Source organism: Ailuropoda melanoleuca, chromosome 2, assembly GCF_002007445.2.
Source record: "Ailuropoda melanoleuca isolate Jingjing chromosome 2, ASM200744v2, whole genome shotgun sequence".
NCBI lineage: Eukaryota > Metazoa > Chordata > Mammalia > Carnivora > Ursidae > Ailuropoda > Ailuropoda melanoleuca.
Genome location: NC_048219.1, coordinates 98,082,657 through 98,104,734, shown reverse-complemented (window position 1 = coordinate 98,104,734; position 22,078 = coordinate 98,082,657). Strand labels below are relative to the sequence as shown.

General features: G+C 44.2%; 1 protein-coding gene across 1 annotated transcript; it reads right to left on the bottom strand.

Moving 5' to 3' along the window:
• Nucleotides 1-1,963: 1,963 nt before the first annotated feature.
• On the bottom strand, nt 1,964-12,729 carry NIFK (nucleolar protein interacting with the FHA domain of MKI67). Its single transcript, XM_002921768.4, has 7 exons — nt 12,546-12,729; nt 11,444-11,581; nt 6,729-6,837; nt 4,770-4,981; nt 3,710-3,775; nt 3,513-3,587; nt 1,964-2,741 (listed from the first exon to the last, which is right to left on the bottom strand). The coding sequence occupies exons 1-7, from the start codon at nt 12,648-12,650 to the stop codon at nt 2,553-2,555; spliced, it is 894 nt and encodes a 297-aa protein (XP_002921814.1). The 5' UTR covers nt 12,651-12,729; the 3' UTR covers nt 1,964-2,552.
• Between the last annotated feature and the right edge of the window lie 9,349 nt (nt 12,730-22,078).

Sequence of the window (22,078 nt, the reverse complement as noted above, 5' to 3'; positions counted from 1 at the left end):
ACTTCGGAATTCCTCTGAGCACAGCCGATCTGGATTTCCAGCTCACGCCACTCATCAGCCAAGGCTCCAGTTTCCAGTCACAGTGACCAGTTGCCTTGGACTTGGTTGCAGCTATATTCCAAATAGTGCTGGCAACAGAAAACCTCATTTCACACTGGTTTGCTCACTTGCCACCCTATCTATGGCAAATATAGGGTCTGAAATGTCTGACTCTGAACCTTGTCTGTGGATTCCTTCCTTTGTTCCTTTAGCTATTTGCTGATTATATATAACAGCAACGCATAATTTGCTTCCACATACTCAAATGTTTATCATTTAAAAAAAAGCATTTTTAGGGGCGCCTGGGTGGCTCAGTCATTAAGCGTCTGGCTTCGGCTTGGGGTGTGGTCCCGGAGTCCTGGGATCGAGCCCCACATCCGGCTCCACTGCTGGGAGCCTGCTTCTTCCTCTCCCACTCCCCCTGCTTGTGTTCCCTCTCTCGTTGGCTGTCTCTGTGTCAAATGAATAAATCTTTAAAAAAAAATGCATGTTTACAGTCATGGTCATACTGATTATAGTTTTGAATTGTACCCTCTTTTTACCTCATTTGTGCCATATCACCACAAAATTTTGTATTTTACTGGCAGAGATTTTCCACTCAGTTCCAGTCTGATTTTCTCACTATAAATTATAATCTGAAAAGCAAAATCACACATTGATGAATTTTCTTGAAGACCCTAATTCACAGGAAGATATAACCACAGAATTTCAGCTCTATTTCTTACAAAAAATACCCATGGCCATGACATGCTAAAGATGGAATCACTCCCCTCCCCCCCAACTCCAGGGCACATTTTAAAAATAATTTACATACTAAGTGATGACGAATGGCACCAAGCCTCAATGGAGTGGATTGGTTGCAGGCTGGCAAGAGGGAAATATTCAACTCATCTTGCTACGTATACACGTGAGTTTCAGTGCATGTGCCCTTTGGAGATAAACGTGCAGCTGCAATGACATGCTCCCCCGTGTTTCCCAGAACGGGAACTAGAGGGACACCCAGATCCAGAGTTGATAAATGGTTCAAAAAGGGAAAGCTGTTATTCACTCAACAAATACATTCTGAACACGTATACACACACACACGATTTTACTTTTTTGCCAGAGAGCGTGCGCGCACAAGCAGGGGGAGCGGCAGGCAGAGGGGCAGGGAGAAGGAGGCTCCCCGCGAGCAGGGAGCCCAACACAGGACTTGATCCCAGGACCGTGGGATCATGACCTGAGCTGAAGGCAGACGCTTAACCGGCTGAGCACCCAGGCGCCCTATACTGGACATAGTCTACTCTGGAGGTAAAATCTGCTCTATGTACACACTTGGCACAAATTCTCGTCTATGTCTTGCATTAGTACACCTAGCCCAGTACTTCGTTATTAAAGATTTAACAAATACCGGAGGAAAAAATGCTCGGTGGCAATGGGCATTTTAAATAAATCTGGATTAGCTACACAGAAACACATTTCAAGGGTATTAGAAACTTTAAAATAGTTGAGAAGGCAAAAACCTACTATTTTAAGACACCCAAGTCCTCACGATGGAATATTAGAGCCATAAGAACAAAATCTTGCCATTTGCAGCATGGAAATAGAGCATTATGCTAAGCAAAACGAAAGAAAGACAAACACCACATGATTTTACTCATGTGGAATTTAAGAAACAAAACAAATGACCAAAGAGGAAAAAAAAAAAGAGGCAAACCAAGAAACAGATTCTTAACGAGAGAACCAACCAATGGTTATCAAAGGTGAGGGGGGGAGGGGATGGGGGAAAAGGAGATGGAGGTCAAGGAGGGTACCTGTGAGAAGCACTGGGTGATGTATGAAGTGTTCGATCACTGTATTGTACACCTGAAGCTAGGATGTTAACTACACTGGAATTTAAGTAAAACTTAAAAAAAAAAAAAAAGACATCGAAGTCCCACCTGAATACAACTGAACTGTAGAAAAAATTTATTTGCTGGTCACTGATTCTTGAAATACAATTCCACATCCATGATACAGACACAAAATGACGGTTATTAAATCTTGCTAACCCACCCAAACTAACGTAACGTGGTAAAAGTGATCACATACACATACTTCTCTCCCTCCCTGTAATTAACTTCGTTTCAAGCACACGACACTGAAGTGCCCTATGGGTTAAAGGTGCATGCCTAACAGAACCACGCAGATGGTCAAGCAAGATTTTATTTAATTTGATGGTAACAACAAAAGCTGCAGTAAATGGTGACTTTTCTATCCAGGCAGAGTTACTAAAGACAGCTATGAAATCTGCAAAGAAAACTAGAGACCAGGACAAAGAGGCAGCGTAAGCCCGGCTCCTGCAAGCTGGGCACCTCGCAGTTCAGCAAGGGCAGGTAAGCCAGCTACTGACTGCCTTCCGTACTGACTTGAACTGACAGTTTTCCCTCCAAGAACCTTGACAATGGTTGCATTCCATTGCATCTAGTTAAATACAAAGAATTCGCCCTCACACTAAAATCACATTTTTCAGAAGAAATAGAATACATTCAGAATCACTGATTGCTTTTTCTTCGTCTTTTTTTTCTTGAACGTGTAGATGTTTGAGTCTCTTGTGTTTCTTCTTTTACACCTGGTACGGGCTGTTTGAAAACTATTTCATTATCTTTATCATCAACGTTCATTTTAGCCACTTCAGATTTTCGTTTCTCCAAAAACGTTGGCGTACAAACTGGCGTGGGGCCCTGGATTCAACGAATAAAAGGTTGTAAGGCAGAAATATAGGAAGGTATTAGGAATGAGTTCACCTCCCCACCCCCCATCCCTCCTGCCCCGAATTTTTACAAGCTGCCGTGATATTTTAGGCTTGCTTACCCCTTTTGGTGAGAACAGCTGCACATAATATGCTCCACTGTAGACTATCAGGTAGACAACTAGACTTACGTTTATAAAGACAGTGACTTCATTTCTCCCTACTGACTCAGTCACCGTGCTGAAAGGTAAACGATGCAATAAACTCACACTAACTTCTGCTAACCTCACTGTGTCTGCTAAATCACCAGTGAGGATTTACCAAAACAATCACAAGGTGAAATGTGAAATTTTAGTAAAGTGACAGCAGCGTGAACTGCTTTTCCTTTTTTTTTTTTTTTAAAGTATTTATTGGGGCGCCTGGGTGGCTCAGTCAGTTAAGCATCTGCCTTTGGCTCAGGTCGTAATCCCAGGGTCCTGGGATTGAGCCCAACATAGGGCTCCCTGCTCATGGGCGGTCTGCTTTTTACTCTCCCTCTGCCTCTCCCCATAACTTGTGTTCTCTCTCAAATAAAATCTTTTAAAAAAATTATTTACTTATTTATTTTAGAAGTAATCTCTACATCCAATGTTGGGCTCAAACTCACGACCCTGAGATTAAGAGTAGCGCGCTCCACCAACGAAATCAGCCAGGTGCCCCTGCTTTTCCTCTTTCAAATTATTTCTAGAATACCTCATTTCCAGGATACTGAAGACAATTTTACCTGGCTATCCACAGTCTTCTCAGGAGTGGCAGGAGTATGTGAAACCTTTTTCTTCTTCTTCTTCTTTGATAAGACCTTCAATAAATTTTAAGGGACTTCATCAATCTGCATATTTATCACCAACAGTAGTCCTGAATATATTTCCCCATTTATCTTTCCATATTATATGGCATGTAATACGACAAATAAAATTTTACCTGGCTATTTGTAGATTTCTGAAGCCCAGTGTTTGATGCATTTCTTTTTTCCTTTTTATGTAAAATCTTAAATAAACATAAAGAAATGAACTGGCAGTCTCACATTATTTACATTTTTAACTTACCATTAGAACTTTACACATATTATCAGTAAATCGTCCCCAAATGACACAGCATTTCAATTTAAAAAAGCAAAACCCACGATCTTAAGGGCACAACTGGAAGAGGGGGCCTAACTAACGAATGGGCACAGGCTGGAGAGGTTGAAGTGGGGCCAAAACCTGGAGCTGGCCACAAAGCAAGCTGAGTCAGAAATATGAACGAGAAGACCGTGAAAAAGCAGGTCCCATCCTGACCAAGCTCAGGATTAGATTATGAAGCAGGGCTGCTTTCGCACAAAGCAGCAAATGGGCTACCGGAGAGGCATTTCTCGAATGCCTGTTTTCCAGTGTCACTGTCCCAGCTCCCACAAGGTTCCCACAAGTACGGAACCTGCTCTTTTAACACCTATTGCGAAAGAGTACGTATGGGATTTGAGCAAAGAGTTAACGGCCAGGAACTGGGCCCAGGGAGGGTAACTCAGTCTTCTAGTTGCTGGATAACCAACTGAGCCACCCATGCACCCCGAGCTAATCCCTTTCAAGAGTTTCCTCTTCTGTATAATGGAGATAATAGGATCTGCTCTAACAAACTTTTAGAAAGGACTACAGTGCAGGGGCGCCTGGGTAGCTCAGTTGGTTAAGTGTCTGCCTTCAGCTCAGGACATGATCTTGGGGTCCTGAGGCTCAGCCCTGCGTAGGGCTACCTGCTCAGTGGGGGGCATCTGCTTCTCCCCCCCACCCCCCAACTTGTGCACACCCTCAAATAAATAAGTAAATAAAATCTTTAGGGGAAAAAAAACCCTACAATGCAGTGTTTCAAAAATTTAGGCAAAGCCTAGCACATGATAACACTGGGCTAGACGCTTTATGTATAAAACCATAAACACATTATAAATAATGAGGTACAAATCCCACCTCCAAGAAAAAATACAAAAAACATTCTGTGAAGGAATATTTACCAGTGAAGGAAAATCATAATCAATTCCTTTTTTAGCTAATTTCTTTCTGAGTAATTTTTCCTTCTTTTTAAATCGCTCCTCCATCTGTAGCTTTTGAAGAAGTGTCCGATTCTGATTATACCGTTTCACTGCTGGATATGATGGCTTTTTAAATGGAACATGCCACTCTCTAAAAAGTTCTTCGTGTACTTTTTCGGGTGGTATAAAATGACCTATATTTAAAAGAAAGAAGTTTTCAACCAAGTGGGAAAAGATTTCAATGTTTTCACCAGTGTCATTCCCCCCACATCATAATCAAGATGATGCCTCCCATTTACATGAAGACCGAAACAATAAAGTAGAAACCTAAAGGAAAAGCATAAAGCCAACAATTATTATTAGACATCTGTTTATTAAATGCCAAGAACTGTTCCAAGAGCTAGAAATACGTAAGTGAACAAGATGAGTCATATAAAGGAATGTCTTGGTGGCATCAGGTCTCTGGGCTTCCTGGAGCTACCAGGACCTCAGGCTGTGAGACCTGATGTAGCACAAGGAATCTTTCCACCGCATCTACCTCTCCAGGACTCGGCCAGCTTACCACTTACCTCCAGCTCTCTGCTTAAGGGCGCTTTCCAGGCTATGGAAGAACACTGGGACCATATGCAGGGCAGGCCAAAACCGCTGGCATCAACATTCAACCAATGACGCGTGGGGAGTTGATAAATACCCTAGTTCCCTTGCCTGTCAGTTGGAATAATTCTGTCTCCCCGTGTTACCTGGCAGGATGGAGCCCAGCTGCCTGAGAAGTAATGTGCTTGCTAACACATCCTCAATAAATGACTTCCTTCTCTCACTTCTCTACTCCCTACCAGTATTTTCCTAGGCTCACCTCCTAAATATACTACTTCCATTCAAAAACAAAAAGACAATGTGGCTAATCTTCCATCTGAACTCTTATCAGAGTTCAGAACCTTTCCTGTGATCTTTCAAAGTCAGATACAGCACAGCACTGTTCCTACCCATGGGGTCCCCTAACACATTTTAGGACATCTATTTCCCCATTTCCTCTTGGCAAGAACCAGGCTTTTAAGGTGTGAAATGAACCCAGGACCTCAATGAGGCCACTGGGATTCCCTGTCACAGCAACGGGACCCGAGAGAGATGCTGCTACTTGGGCAGCTCACCAGCTACGGGAACAGATGTGTGTGGTTTGGACACCAGGTGTGGTCACACACTCCACCATCAACACAGAGAAGCCAAAAGTTAACTCTGCCTCCAGAGGCACCGAGCTCCAGACCAGGGGTGCTCTGGGAATACACAGTGGGCAGCTCCACTTTCTGCAGGATGAACTAATCTACTCCTTATGTGGCTTCTTTCGTGGAAGAGTTGCAGTCAATGTCATTTAGACGGACTCTCAAACGTGATTTCTTGCCTTTCATGTTATCCTAACTAAAATCTATTTGTGGCTTCCCACTGCCCTCAGGATATATTCTAAACTCCCAGATTTTTAAGGCTTTCAGTAACCTGACCTCCTCTCATCTCTTGCTATTCTCCTCACATTCCTTCATAGGCAAGTAGGTACGGTTAGTCACCTCTCACTTTGCACTTGCTGTCCCATCAAGCCAGGGGTGGTAACTCCCTTTCCCTGGCTCACTCCTATCTAATCTTCAGGTTTCAACCTCAGTGGTACCTCAGGAAGCCATCGGTATCCCGTTAGGGATGGGTCAGCTGCTCTTCCAATGTAACTTGTCCCAATTCCACCTTAGCATAAGAACAGCTCTTACCCTGGACGATTTTAAAATTCCAACTAGGATCTGTCTAGAAAATGCACTCATATCCTTGCACTTAAATACTTAAGAGAATCATCCCAGAGATGAAGTGGGACATCCAAGTAGCTAAGTAACGTGTCTTTCACAGCACAGCCATCCAGCAGCAGCAGGCATCGACGCAATCCCACGGGTAAGAGAAAATACTTACACTTTAAGAGTCTTTCACCAAAAAGGTAGTTGTTCATTGTGTCAGCAACTATCTTGGCAACATCTTCAGATGCAAACTCCACAAAGGCATAGCCTTTACTATTTCCAGTCTGAAATGGAAAACCCACCACAAAAAGTAAAATGATCCAATTCTAACAGGTCTTGGAAGTCCTAAAATGCCATTAATTTATATGTCGAATAACATTATGATATCTTTGATTCTAACTTCACTGCATAGTGCAGGGGCTGTTATGGGAAAAGATAAGATCCGGGGTGCCTGGCTGGCTCTAAAGCATGCAACTCTTGACCTTGGGATTATGAGTTTGAGCTCCACACTGGGTGTAGAGATTACTTGAAAATGAAATGTATTAGAAAGAAAAGATCCACAATAGTCGGACACGCCACTGATTTTGAAGCATTCCTAGAACTCTGATCACGTGATAAATACACTACTGATGCAGCTGGAATTTCCCACATGAAGGAAATCTGGTAAGGCCCACAGTCCTTTCCTCATTACCAATTTCACGGATAGTCACTTTATTCACGTATTAACAACGCCCAGAGGATAGTGTGAGGTTTTGCAAAGAATGCAGGTAATCTAATTCTCACTTTATACCTAAGAACTGGGGAGAAACTAGCTCCTCAGTGTTGCCAAGCTAATCAATAATGTGCTCATTTTCACGTTTACTAATGACGGATCATCTTCACAACTGACCGTAAAGGGACGCTGCCAACACCTTCTGAAATGCATGGCCTAGGTTCCTGCCCTCAGCACAACAGAAAGTGGATTTTTGCACCTGTCTTAGTAACAAGAGCATGGGTTCTAGCATCCAAATGCCCAGGTTTGGCTCCCAGCTGTGACAATTAGGTAAGTAACATTAAATCTCAGCTTTTCATTCTATTAAATGGGGACAAAATAACCACTCTCACAGGGTTGTTATGAAGAAATAATTCGTAAGCGCTCCACACAGTCTGTTAAGCATGCCAATGTTCCTGTAGGGTGGCAGAATATGCCATCCCCAAATACTCTACGTTGGCATAAGGATTACTTTGAGCTGAAAGCAACTGGGAAGCAGTAGATAACAAAAAAGCCCTTTGGCCTCCTCCATTTGCCTAAAAGCAGGACAGATTTACAGGGTCCCAGCCAGAGAACCTAGGAGGGTAGAAAAAAACAAATCTTTCCGCCCTTATTAGTAATAACAGGAATATTTCATAATTTTGCATTAAGCATATCTTTGGATATGGATCAAAACTGGTGAACAATTATGGAAATAGGAAGACACTCAACGACCAGGAGGCTCATTTCTAGCAGCAGTGGTGTCACTAATCAGCAACTTGGACATGTCCATTGTTTAGTTATCTGCAACGAGAGGATTTTGGTAAAAATGTGTATGTCCGAAAATTCTTCATAATCCTAGCTCTTAATAGGGAGGGGAAAGATGGTGGCGTGGAAGAGACATGCTGTGATATTCAACTTACTGTACCACATTATCAACTGATATCAACCTTCTGAAAAGGGATTTGAAAATACACATCACGTGACTTAAAACAAACAAACAAACAAACAAAAAACCCAAAACCAAAAAAGCCAGGAGCGCCTGGCTGGCTCAGCTGATAGAGCGTGTGACTCTTGATCTCAGGGGTTCTAAGTCTGAGCTTCACGTTGGGTGTAGAGATTAAAAACAAACAAAAAACAAAAAACAACGCCAAACACTCTGACCTATGTTACCTAGAAATCCTAGAATGTTGGAAGTACTGAGCAAGCAGTCAAAATTGGTGTGAGTGGGGAAAACGGCACCTTTATTATGCAACAACAATGCTGGAAATAGTAAATTTTAGTGCACCTCCTTAAGAAGCAACCTTTCTATAAGACACTGACCTAAACTCCAGAAAAGCCAATGTCAAGAAAAGCAAAACAATTAGGCAAAAATGGGCAAGAAGATTGTTCAAAATATGCTAAAGAGCTAGAACCAAATACAGTGCACGAACCTTGACTGGATTCCAGGACGGGTAGGGAAAAAAATAACTGAAGACATTTGGGACTACTGGCGATGTATGCAGATGGACAGTACATTATATTGTAGTTACGTAGAAAGATGTCCTATTCCTAAAATTATGTTCAAGTATTTAGTGTTATGACTGTCACTTTCTTCAAAAGGCTCAGCAAAACAAAAAAGTGTATGTTCTAGAGGACAGGTAAGAGATGAAGCTAATGTGTCAGGATGTTAATAACAGGTGAATCCAGGTGGCGGACAGGGATGTTCATCACACTATCCTTTCTACCTGCCTGCAGGCTTGAACATTTTCAAAATATAAAAGTGAGGAGAACAATGACTATATTGCAATCTAAGAAAACATTTGCAAAATAATGTCCCAGAAAATGCAGAAAAAAGTTTTCAGAAAAGACAACAGTAAAAAAAGGGCAAAACATGTGAACAGGCAGTTCACAGAAGATGGAGTTCTAATGGCCAACACACACAATGATATTAAATGTCACAGAGAAAGGCAGATATGAAAACCATGAGCATTCTATACTCAGTGACTCTGAGGATATTCTGTAAAGCAGTAGTTTCCAAACTCAGAATGCGACCTTTAAAAAGGTAACAGAATCAATTTAGTGGGTCAGAAAAGCAAAAACCAAAGAATAGAAAAGTTAAGTATTGCCTCATATGACTTATTTCAATCATGTTTACATACAGGTATTTGTGTGCAGGCTTGTGCTGTAAAACTTATTTCTTATGGTGGGTCCGAAGTCTGGAAAATGCTGTTCTAGAAAAATATGCCTACACCCGCACAATGTCCCTACCAGTTTCATCTATAATTGTAAAAACAAACAAAACCAAAAAACCCCCACGAAACCAAAACCCTAATATTTAATAAGATGGATAAACAAGCAAAGGAACACAGCCACGACGACAAGTACAGTGGAGTTTCATGGATAAAATTATAAAAGGATTAATGAAAAAATTGAGTTAAAGAATGATAAGTTATAGACTTAAATATACAATGTATATTCATTCAAACATGAACACGTGGTAAAAATTTAAAACACAGAGTAATGAAGAGCACTGGATTCATGAACAGTAATTCCCTGGACAAGGGGAAAAAATGAAGGGGATTGGGAAAGGACAAATGGGACCTCAAGTCTACCTATAATTGATTTCTTAAAGAACAAAGATCTGAAACAAGTATGAGACCAAGTTGATATTTGATAAAAGTGAATGGTGGATTACCAAATAGCCACTAAACACTCTAGCAGACTTTGGGATGTTTAAAATATCTCACCCACATAATAAGCAACCATTATAAATAGGGAAATGGAAAAACAAGGGGAGGAATACAGGCAAAATGTTATTTTGGTTAGGATGGAAGAGATACTAGGGCATTTTAAATTTAAAATCCTCCTTAATGCAAACATGTTGCATTGACAACATAACTTAGTATCTGTGATTTTACCACAACCAGCAGATGATGGATGAATACCATATCCCCTCACACACCAAATCAAATATAAAATTTAACTTTGACAAAATGTGGAAAAACTCTATCAAGAAAAAACAGATTCCAACAGTGAGAGGTCTATGGTTACAACCAAAAGTGGATGTGTGCAGGGAAGAAAATAAAGTGGCCATTCCTCTATTTCAGAAACAAACCATACAAACTTTTTCTTTATTAGGAGGCAGGTGCAATATAACAATAACATTTATAAAGGGTTTACTGTATCAGATATTGTTCTAAGAACTCTGCATTTGTTTGATTTTATTCTCCTTGTTTAATGTTGTTTTTTTTTTTAAGATTTTATTTATTTATTCGACAGAGATAGAGACAGCCAGCTAGAGAGGGAACACAAGCAGGGGTAGTGGGAGAGGAAGAAGCAGGCTCATAGCAGAGGAGCCTGACGTGGGGCTCGATCCCATAACGCCGGGATCACGCCCCGAGCCAAAGGCAGACGCTCAACCGCTGTGCCACCCAGGCGCCCCCTCCTTGTTTAATGTTTGATTATATTCTCCTAGGAGGTGGATGGCATTTTATTCATATTTTACAAACTAGAAAACTGAAACATAAGGAAATTACATAATTTGTCCAAGGTCACACAACTAGTGACCTGTATAGCCAGCGCTCAAACCTAGGTGGCCTGGCTTCAATCTCCTTATTCTTTTTTTTTTTTTTTAAAGATTTTATTTATTTATTCGACAGAGATAGAGACAGCCAGCGAGAGAGAACACAAGCAGGGGGAGTGGGAGAGGAAGAAGCAGGCTCATAGCAGAGGAGCCTGATGTGGGGCTCGATCCCTAACGCTGGGATCACGCCCTGAGCCGAAGGCAGGCGCTCAGACGCCTGCCACCCAGACGCCCCTCAATCTCCTTATTCTTAACTACTCACTATACAAACCTTTGCTATTAAAGCGATGTCTGTGCCAGAGGCTAATATAAAATGTTCATACTTGCTCCTCAAACAGAAGTTCATGTATACCTGGCTTAATAACCACAGAATAAGTACGACTCATTTATCAGGATTATCAATTTAACTTGAAGATTTGGGGCAATTTTAATAGTAAAACAAACATTTATAGTAACACTGATTTTGCTCTTTTCAGTTTCAGGTTCTAAATCTTACCCTTTCTGAAATGAACTGTGACAAACAATAATATATGAACACTCTGTAAGCTGTCAAAACTTACATACTTGTAAGAAACAAAATCTAATTTAATCTTACCCTTTTACTTCTGGACAGCCTGAATCTTGTAACAGCGCCAAACTGGGAGAAATATGCCCGAATCTGGGTTTCATAAAGTGCTGGAGGTAAGTGGCCCACATAGATTACTCCAGGAGTCAGTTTTTCTTTCTCCTGTCGCTGAAGACATATAGACCAGGCAAATACAAATTTTAATTAAGAAAAAAAAAAATCACATTGCAACACAACTTGTAAAACCCCAATTTCCCAGTCCAAGACAAAAAGATCGAAAGCCTGCCTTATATTTCCATTTACAGAACAGTAACTGAAAAATTAGGTGTTAAACGTCCACCTTCTCAGGAGGACAACAGTCAAGTGGTGGATGGTGTCAGCCGGTACTGCGGCACCCGGAACCCTGTAAACGCTCGATACCTACGTGCTGAATCAACGCACAGGCAAGTAAATCCTTGTGAACACATCATTTTAAATCTTCTGGCCAAACTCCACATAAACGCACCCTTCAACTTTGCTTGCGGATCACCGTTGCCTCACACCCGCCTAACCGAACAATTTCGAGACACTGTCCTTCACAATGTCCACCAACCTTTCAGCACTTCGGTCATCGTTCCCTTACCTTCCATAACAAGCACTTTTAACTTTTCCAAACGTGTATTTTACGATAAAAAACAAGGCAAATATAAGTTGATGCCAGGGGCCATAGTCAGTAAACGGAACTCGGCAAACTTTGTCTTTTAAGAACTTCAAAATCACCAACCAGGCAAACAAACCTCCCAAATTCGGGGGCAAAACGGAGGAGCGGCAGCTCTAACCTCAGGAGGATTTGGGGTTTGAGAGTCCATTCCCAACAGCTAGCCCTCCTCTTGCATCACCCCAATTACCTCGCCCGTATTTCCGTAAGACGACCCTAAGGCCTGCCTACACGGCCAAACCCCATCTCCCAATCAGCATAACCCTGTCGGTCTCGGGGAGACGCTGGCCTTCAAGCTCGTGAGGTCTGCGGCCCACCCTGGGAGAGGCTGGAGGGAGCACAGGTGGGAGGAGGACGAGACGCGCCAGGGCAGGGAACCAGACGCGGACCCGTGTGCCCCCTCCTCTCTCAGTCCGATCCGCGGTGGCTGCTCACCTGGTTTGCGCGCCGGCGAGCCTGCGCCACCTCCTTCTGAAACTTGGCCTCTTCCTGCGGGTTCAGCGACAGGAACGGCTTGGCCGGGCCAGCAAAGACCGCCATGGCGACGGCTTCCAAGCCGCAGAGCTCCACGCGGCGCCGCCGGAAACAGCGAGCTCTGAGCTCACCCAAAGCGGAAGTGGAGGCGGGAGAGGTGCGCGGTGAGGCGCGGGGGCGGGACTTATGGTGGGGGAGGGGCGGAGCCTGGGAGGGGCCGGAGGGAACTCGGCTGCCCCCTGCTGGCTGGGCGCCGCTTGGCCTCGCTCTCATTCCCGCCACCTGTCTAAACGCGCGAACTGTAACTTGCTCATGCTTACATTGCGGCCAGCCAATTTCAAAGAGCGGTTTAAAAATGCAAGTAATGAATCATGGAACATTACATCAAAAACTAGGGATGTACTGTATGGTGACTAGGATAACATAATAAAAAGTATTATAAAAAAATAAAAATAAAAATAAAGCCCCAAACAACATCCGTGCCCTTGAGGTCTTGCCAATAATTCTTTCTATTATTATTTTTTAATTATTAACATATAATGTATTATTTGTTTCAGGGGCACAGGTCTGTGATTCATTAGTCTTACACAACACACAGCATTCACCACAACATATACCCTCCCCGATGTCCATCACCCAGCCACCCTATCCCTCCTTGCCAATCATGCTTTAATTCTTTTTTATTTTCTTTCTTTCACATACTCATTTTTTGAGGCCTTACTGTGTCCTCGTGTTGCTGCCCTAGGGAACTTAGAGATTGGGGGTGAAGGTAGAAAATAATGTTTGGAGTGGGCTTGGTGCAATAAGAGACGTAAGAGCCCCGTGGGGTAGAGGCATGCTGGGTGACCAAGAAGGGCCCCCCAGAGTGGGTGGCATTTGAGTAGAAACCTCAAGGCTCTAAGGAGCCATGTGTGAAGACCTGGAAGCTCACTGTGCAGGTAGGGGGGACCCCATGTGCACTGTCCTTAGAACTGGAAAGAAAGAACCAGCCAGTGTAGTTGGAGCTCAGCCAGTGAGGGTCAAAGGGTGAGGAGTGAGGGGAGCTGCAGGGCTCTGACTGTCAACGTTTAAAGTTTGGGTTTTTTGTAAACACAAGGCGATGTGAGGGTTTGTGTGTGTGTGTGTGTGTGTATGTGTGTGTGTTTTTAGATTTTATTTAATTGAGAGAGAGCACAAGTAGGGGGAGGAGCAGAGGGAGAGGGAGAAGAAAGCTCTCCGCTGAGCAGGGAACCTGACCCCAGGACCCTGGGATCATGACCTGAGCTGAAGGCAGATGCTTAGGGGCACCTGGGTGGTGCAGTCGTTAAGCCTCTGCCTTTGGCTCAGGGCGTGATCCCAGTGTTCTGGGATGGAGCCCCACATCAGGCTCCTCCGCTGGGAGCCTGTTTCTTCCTCTCATACTCCGCCTGCTTGTATTCCCTCTCTCACTGGCTGTCTCTCTCTGTCAAATAAATAAATAAAATCTTAAAAAAAAAAATGAAGGCAGATGCCTAACCCACTGAGCCACCCAGGCACCCCTGATTTGAGGATTTTTAGCAAAGCTGTGGCTGTTTATACCTTTAATTTANAGCCCCACATCAGGCTCCTCCACTGGGAGCCTGTTTCTTCCTCTCATACTCCGCCTGCTTGTATTCCCTCTCTCACTGGCTGTCTCTCTCTGTCAAATAAATAAATAAAATCTTAAAAAAAAAAATGAAGGCAGATGCCTAACCCACTGAGCCACCCAGGCACCCCTGATTTGAGGATTTTTAGCAAAGCTGTGGCTGTTTATACCTTTAAAATACCGTCACTGGCCTAAGCCCTCTGAACTTAGAACCGACCTCCTGAACTCAAGAAACTCTAGAAGCTTCTGCCTGTCGGTCTTACATTTTGGAAAGGAGCTAACCAACTGCTGGAACAGAAAAAGAAGCATTTGAGGATGGTGCCTGCACAGATGATTCAGAAAGTGCTCAGCTTCATTATAATGGTAAATTTCCCCTCAATATTCATGTCAAGGCCTAATAAAAGGGGCCTGCTTCTCTTTGTTCAGGGAGTCAAGGCTTTGGAAGTCATTCCTGCAATCTCTTTGTACAAAGAAAGTGACCTTGTGAGGCAACCACCTAGTACAGTTTCTGTCTATAGCTCACCAAGGAGTGGACTCACTTTGTCGGTAATACTACTACTCTAGTAAGGGTGGAGGGTGGACTGCAGATGTTAAAAAGAAAACTGCAGGGGAGCCTGGGTGGCTCAGTCGGCGCCGTATTCATCACATTCACGCACCATTTAATAAAGCCAATTAGATCTTCAAATTTACTTGGTTGTATTTGGTTTGCTTGTTTTTAAATTTTTTTTAAATNTGGCTCAGTCGGCGCCGTATTCATCACATTCACGCACCATTTAATAAAGCCAATTAGATCTTCAAATTTACTAGGTTGTATTTGGTTTGCTTGTTTTTAAATTTTTTTTAAACTTCTTTTTTTTTTTAAAGGTTTTATTTATTTATTTGACAGAGATAGAGACAGTCAGCGAGAGAGGGAACGCAAGCAGGGGGAGTGGGAGAGGAAGAAGCAGGCTCATAGCAGAGGAGCCTGATGTGGGGCTCGATCCCATAACGCCGGGATCACACCCTGAGCTGAAGGCAGACGCTCAACCGCTGTGCCACCCAGGCGCCCCTGTTTTTAAATTTTTATTTTTAAGTAACCTACACCCAACGTGGGGCTGGAACTTACAACCCCAAGATCAAGGGTTGCGTGCTCTACTGACTGAGCCACCCAGGCATCCTTGTATTTTGTTTTTTAACACAGAGAAAGCAGGGACAGGGGGCTATCGCAGTAGCCTAAACAGAGCTGGTCGGGGAGATCCTGGTGGTTGTGTTCTGGCATCAGCGAGGGCTGAGTTTAGCTGGTGTCCAGGTATATATGTGGGAATGGTGGACAGTAAGTCTGTACAGTAGAAACACAGAATCCGGGGCCCCCTCCCAGACCTACGAACCAGAATCTGCTTTGTAACAAAACCCTGGGAGCGATCCACATGCCCCATGGATCACACTTTGAGTAACAGGAGTAGAGATTTGGAGCTTGATCACTGTACTGGGTTGAATCGTGTTTGCCCTCCCCTGCAAGATAGATTTAAGTCTATACCCCTGGTACATGTGATGAAAACAGAGCCTTTGAGGCGTAATCAAGTTAAGATGAGATCATGTTGGAGTAGGATGGGCCCTAATCCAATAACTAGTGTCTTTATACAAAGAGAAATTTGGATGCACGCACACACGCGCGCACACACACACAGAATGCCACTTGGTGACAGAGGCAGAGGCTGGAGTGAGGTAGTTGCAAGCTAAGGAAGACCAGGGATTGTTGGCAACCAGCAGAAGCTAGGAAGAGGTAAAAGAGGACTCTTTCCATAGCCTTCAGAGAGACAACGGTCCTGCCAATGTCTCAAATTTGGATTTCTAAAGTCTCTAAAACTGTGAGAGAACAGATTTCTGTTGTTTTAAGCCACCCAGTTTGTGGCCCTTGTGTAACGGCAGCCCCAGGAAACGAATAGAGGTCACATGATGGGTACAGCCTGAAATGGTTTTCTGAGGAAAGCACAGGGCGTGGGCCTGTCTTGGCAGGTGCTGGAGAAGCTTCTGGGTGTTCACAGGATAGCAGCACCCCCCCACCCCTGACCATAGACGTCAGCTCTTAACTAGGGACAGAGTCTCAGGCCCAGATTCTCACTGCAGCCCAGCCCAGACCTGCTTTTGTTTCTTTCCCTTCCAAGGCTTTGTCAGTCACTCTCAGTTCACGGTGCCTGCTGGTGGTGTTCAGTCTGGCCCTGCAGGGTAACATCTCACTCTGCTGTGCCTCCACTGCCCCGGGGCCCAAGAGTCACTCTGGGACCTGGGTGGGTGGTCCCAGGAGTTGATGTGGCATCCTGTTCAGGGAGCCCAGGAGGAAACTTTTCAGCAGCCCCCAGCCCTGTGTCTGGGGGAAATCCTGTTTTCTCAACCAAAAGAAGAGTTTTTTTTTTTTAAAGATTTAATTTATTTACTTGACAGAGATAGAGACAGCCAGCGAGAGAGGGAACACAAGCAGGGGGAGTGGGAGAGGGAAGCAGGCTCATAGCGGAGGAGCCTGATGTGGGGCTAGATCCCACAACGCCGGGATCACGCCCTGAGCCGAAGGCAGACGTTTAACCGCTGTGCCACCCAGGCGCCCCCAAAAGAAGAGTTTTGGTGACAGGATTGTTTAGGTCTCCTGGCGGGGGGTCTGCATCCTCTCGTGCAGCAGGGACACTACTCATGATCGGACTAGCAGCTGGCCTGCCTCATGCGCAGGGGACAGGCTAGGGCCACACGTGTTTGTCCTTCCTTCCTTCCTTCCTTTTCCTCTTCCTGCTTCTTATTTCCTTCCTTCCTTCCCTTCTTCCCACCCTCCCTTCCTTCTTTCTGTGTTTTTTTTGGTTGTTGTTGTTGTTGTTGTTTGTTTGTAGAAGGGGCTGAGGGATGGGGGTAATGGGAGGGGGTTACTGACACTTTGGGCGGGCGGTCTTCACTGACCTCTACTGTCCTGTGTACTCTGCCTTGGCACCCAACCCCCAGCTCTCAATGCCAGTGGCCCCCGTAGTCATTGTAACAACCAAAAGGCCTCCAGGCACTTCCACACACCCCTGCATGGACTACCGAGTGTGTGCCCACTGTGTGTCTTTCCCTTCCTTTTTCCCCCACTGACTTCCCATGCCACCCCTCCGTTGGAATGGAATGGTGGCATGTCATTCCCATGATGCCACCGTCCCCACCTATGGGCCGGAGCCCAGCATGGTGAGGGCTGGTGGTCAGGATATGAGGTGGGGCGGGTGGCAGAGCTGGGCAAGCAGCAGGGCGAGGAAGCTTGTGCTGAGTGGCCAGGGAGCTGGGCCTTAGGAGGAGAGGGTTTGTGGGGAGATGCTGAGGGCTGCAGGAAAAGGGACACAGACGGGCACCGGGAGGGAGTACTGGGAGGTGCCTGCTCAGCCTTGCCTCCCATTGCCTTCCTTTGTCCTCCTCCTTTCCCACCGCTCTGCCTGGGGGGGGGGGTCACCCAACAGGTCCACCCGGATGGTGGGCCCAGCTGTTGGAGTCAGTCTCTACAGCCCAGCCCTGCTGCCCTTTGCTTCATTACAGGGCTGTGGGAATGGCTGAAAGGGACAATCCCAGGGGAAGGAGGGGGAGAAACTCAACTGTGTCACTAGCCTCAATAGTGCGGCCTCGAAAGTGTCACCCAACAAACTCTGAAGTAAGTTTGCACACTGTTTAGGACCACATGACCTGAAGCCGTGAGGGAAATTTTCTTGCTCTGTCCTTGTGAATGGCTGTCACTTCTGCCACATCCTGACCTGTGCCAGATTCAACGTCATGCACACCAAATTCAGACCTTGTGTGGTGATGACCTGAGTGAAACTGGGTGGACACCTGGGGATTGGGGGTAGGAAAAGTGGGTTGTGGGGGTGGCCAGAAGGTCCAGGCTCCCTGTGAAAGTCCCAGAGCTGACTCACCAATCCCCTTCTCCATCCCAGGATCTTTTCTTGCCCTTTAAGTATGGGGTGTGAGTCGTGGTATCCTGGGTCCCCTGTCACGGGATCATGACCTGAGCCAAAGTCAGATGATTAACTGACTAAGCCACCCAAGTGTCCCTGATGTTTAGACATCTGAAAAAGCTTGCTGGCTGGAGAGAGACAGTCTCTCCCAGAACTAACCAATTTTTAGATGATTGCAAAAAGCTCTGCCTGGAGCACATCTTTCTTTCTTTCTTTTTTTTTAAATTTTTTAAATTATATTATGTTAGTCACCATACAGTACATCCCCGGTTTCCGATGTAAAGTTCGATGATTCATTAGTTGCGTATAACACCCAGTGCACCATGCAATATGTGCCCTCCTTACTACCCATCACCAGCCTATCCCATTCCCCCACCCCCCTCCTCTCTGAAGCCCTCAGTTTGTTTCTCATAGTCCATAGTGTCTCATGCTTCATTCCCCCTTCTGATTACCCCTCCTTTCTTTATCCCTTTCTTCCCCTACGGATCTTCCTAGTTCTTATGTTCCATAGATGAGAGAAATCATATGATAATTGTCTTTCTCTGCTTGACTTATTTCACTTTGGAGCACATCCTTCTTATGCCACTTCCTTATCCAGCCCATATGCCAAGTCAAGATTTTAGCCTGACCCTGAATCATGCCGCGGCCAGGTACCAGCCTAACGCCCATGAAGATTAATCAAGCCGGCCAGTCCTAAGCTAGTTCCTCTGCCCTGCCTTGCCTTTCCTGCAGAAACCCCCCAAAAGGCTCTGGTTCAGGCTTTCCCTCAGTCCTGCTTCTGCCTCCTGACTAAACCTGGTGCTTCCCCATGTGGTCCTCTTCAGGGCCTGGCGTGCCCTGTCCTCTTGGGAAATGTAAGCGTTAAATTCTTTCAATGACACCGACTTCTCCATGTTGTCACTCCGTCATCGCTTCTAAAATCCCGTGGGTACAAATGAGACAGAGTCTGAGGCCCGTCTCCTAGTCTCCCTCTTTCTCTGATTCCCTAATCCCTTTCCCTGGCTCTTAGACGGTGGCAACGACACCCAACCAGTATTGGGTTTCCACCCCTTTTTGCCCTTCAGAGAACCTTGCAGGAGTGCATCACCCCTTACATAGTTTTCCATGCTATCAGAGGAGGTATAATTTCCCCCTGAAACTAGCCTATAATGTTTGCAGTGTTAAAATTCACATTGGGAAGTGCAGCCAAGTTGGCTCCTTCAGGCTCTGGTGGGCAGGGGAGTGGAAATTAGTTTAATCTCTCTGGATAGTGATTTGGCAAAATATATCAAGAACTTTAAAAATAGGACCTATTAAAAATTGTTTTAAATCTTGATAAGGGCTTATAAAGATGTTTATCATAATGCTATTTATAACAGAAAGAACTGGAACCAAACAAAACAGCCTTTGATAAGAGACTGACTGGGTTAATGAATAATGACATGTTCATTCCACAAATAAATAGCATGACCCATGTCTACATTTTAGGGGGCCTGGGTGGCTCAGTCGGTTAAGCGTCTGACTCTTGATTTCAGCTCGGGTCACGATCTCAGGGCTGTGAGATCGAGCACTGCATCGAGGTCCACGCTGGGTGTGAAGCCTGCCTGATCCTCTCTATCCCTCTCCTCTCCACCCCAAAACACATTTACACATTGAAACAGAAAGTGATTGTTACAACTGTACTGAGGGGCAATTTGGTAATGTTGATTCATTCATCACAGATCTATTGAGTGTTTGACAGGCACTGAGAAAAGTTCTCAGTAGGGTGAGGTGAAGGGTAATTCAACCCCCTTAGGAGCATACTCTGGTTTCACTATGTAGAAATAATCAAGATGGAGATGATTTTCAAATAGAATTAATATTTCTATAATGTAAATCTATAAAGCGCTATCTTAATAGTTATAATCTTATGATGTTTCAATTTGAGCTGTGGGGGGATGGGTGAAATACGTGAAGGGGATTAAGAGGTAACAAACTTCCAGTTATAAAATAAATAAGTTATGGGGATGTAAAATCCATCATAAGGAATATAGTTGATAATATTGTAACAACTATGTATGGTGACGGATGGTAATTAGACTTATTGTTGACTTAATTGTACACCTGAAGCTAATATAATACTATATGCCAACTATACTTCAATTAAAAAATGCGCTTATAGGGGCATCTGGGTGGCTCAGTGAGTTAAACATCTGACTCTTGGTTTTGGCTCAGGTCATGATCTCATGGGCGGTGAGACTGAGCCCCACGTTGGGCCCTGCACTCAGAGTGGGGTCGGCTTGGGATTCTCTCTATCTCCTTCCCTCTCTGCCCCTTCCCTCACTGGTACTTGCATGCTCTCTCTAAAATAGGTAAATAAAATGTAAAAAATTACCCCCCTTCAGGTTATTGTGAAAATTCACAAAGGGAAACCTCACTAAAATGGGGCTGGGAGGTTTGGCAGGGAGAGTTCTCCTGCCCTACTACTGTAATCAATTGCAAGTCCAACAAGAAGAGACTGACCTTGCCTATGGACATTACTTTTACTACTCCAGCAGAAGGAAGAAAGGTTTTCCTCCCCTCCCAACTTCTCACTTTCCTCTACAAGAGCATTCTTCTCCTTTATCCTGCACACTTGCCTATAGTTTTGCCACAACTTGTTTGTCCTGGGGTGCAATTCTCTGTCATTTCCGAACAAACCCATCCTTTGCTGGTCAAATAACTGGCAGCTTTATTTTTAAGGTTAACATCATATACCTAAAAGCATTGAAAGCAGAAACTTGAAGAAATATTTGCACAGTTATGTTCATAGCAGCATCATTCACAATAGCCAAAAGGAGGAAATAACCCCAATTCCCACTGAAGGGTGAATGGATAAACAAAACGTGGTATATACCTAAAGCAGAATAGTATTCAGCCTTAAAAAGGAATGAGATTCTGACACGTGGTACAATAGAGATGAACTGATAAACTTTGAAATTATCGTAAGTGTAATAAGCCGGTTATAAAGAGAAAATACCATACCCCTTCTAGGAGGTAACTAAAAGACTCAAATACATAGGGACAGAAAGTAGGCTTTTGCACACATTTATAATTCTCCAAACTTTTAGAAATATGTGTTATTAATTCTAACATGACAAATGAGAAAAGACACTCTTAGGGGCTACTTACAACCGCTTAAGATTTTTCGAAAAAAGTGATTTGGCAGACACTTTATAAGGTAACAGTAATATCCACTTCACAGAAGTATAATGAAGATACAATGTCCTTCATGTAAAGTTTTAGAATAACCTCTCACACAAAGCAAACAAATTTCATCTAGTTGAAATAAGTAATAATTTTAATTCATTTGGAGAGCAGCAGCCTTACTGTGGAATTGTATACAATTTCTAGACATGAGAGCCTCCATTTTGAGAAAAGCTCCATTTTCCTTTCTATGACAAATGGCTAATGAACCCTTGAATTGGGAAAAAAAGGACCAGTCCAGGTGTTTCTGGGTGGCTAAGTCGGTTGAGCGACTGACTCTTGATTTCCCCTGGGGGCATGGTCTCAGGGTTTTGGGATCCCCAGACTCTGCTTTAGGATTTCTCTTCGTCTCCTTTCACCCCTCCCCCTGCTCGCTCCTGCTCTCTCTAAAATAAATAAATAAAGCAAAAACAAAAACAAACAACCCGGACTGGTCCAGAAGCCGTTGTTTCACAACCAGCTCTTCCTAAAGTCAACGGAAGCATGAGCTTCTCAATCTAAGACTCTTGGTTGCGGACTTTCTTTAGACGCAATAGTTAATAATGCAAACCAAGAATAACATTGTTTGTCAAGAACAATAGAAATAGACATCAGCGTGTAACCAAAAGCGGCCTAGCGCTTAGCCTGTTAGTATAAATTAACACTTTAAAAAAAAAAATCAAAGTCATGTGGTTCCCCCCCTCCAAAAAACCCACAAAAACCAAAAAACCGCCAAAAATCCCCAAAAATAAACCCTTGCTTTCACCCTG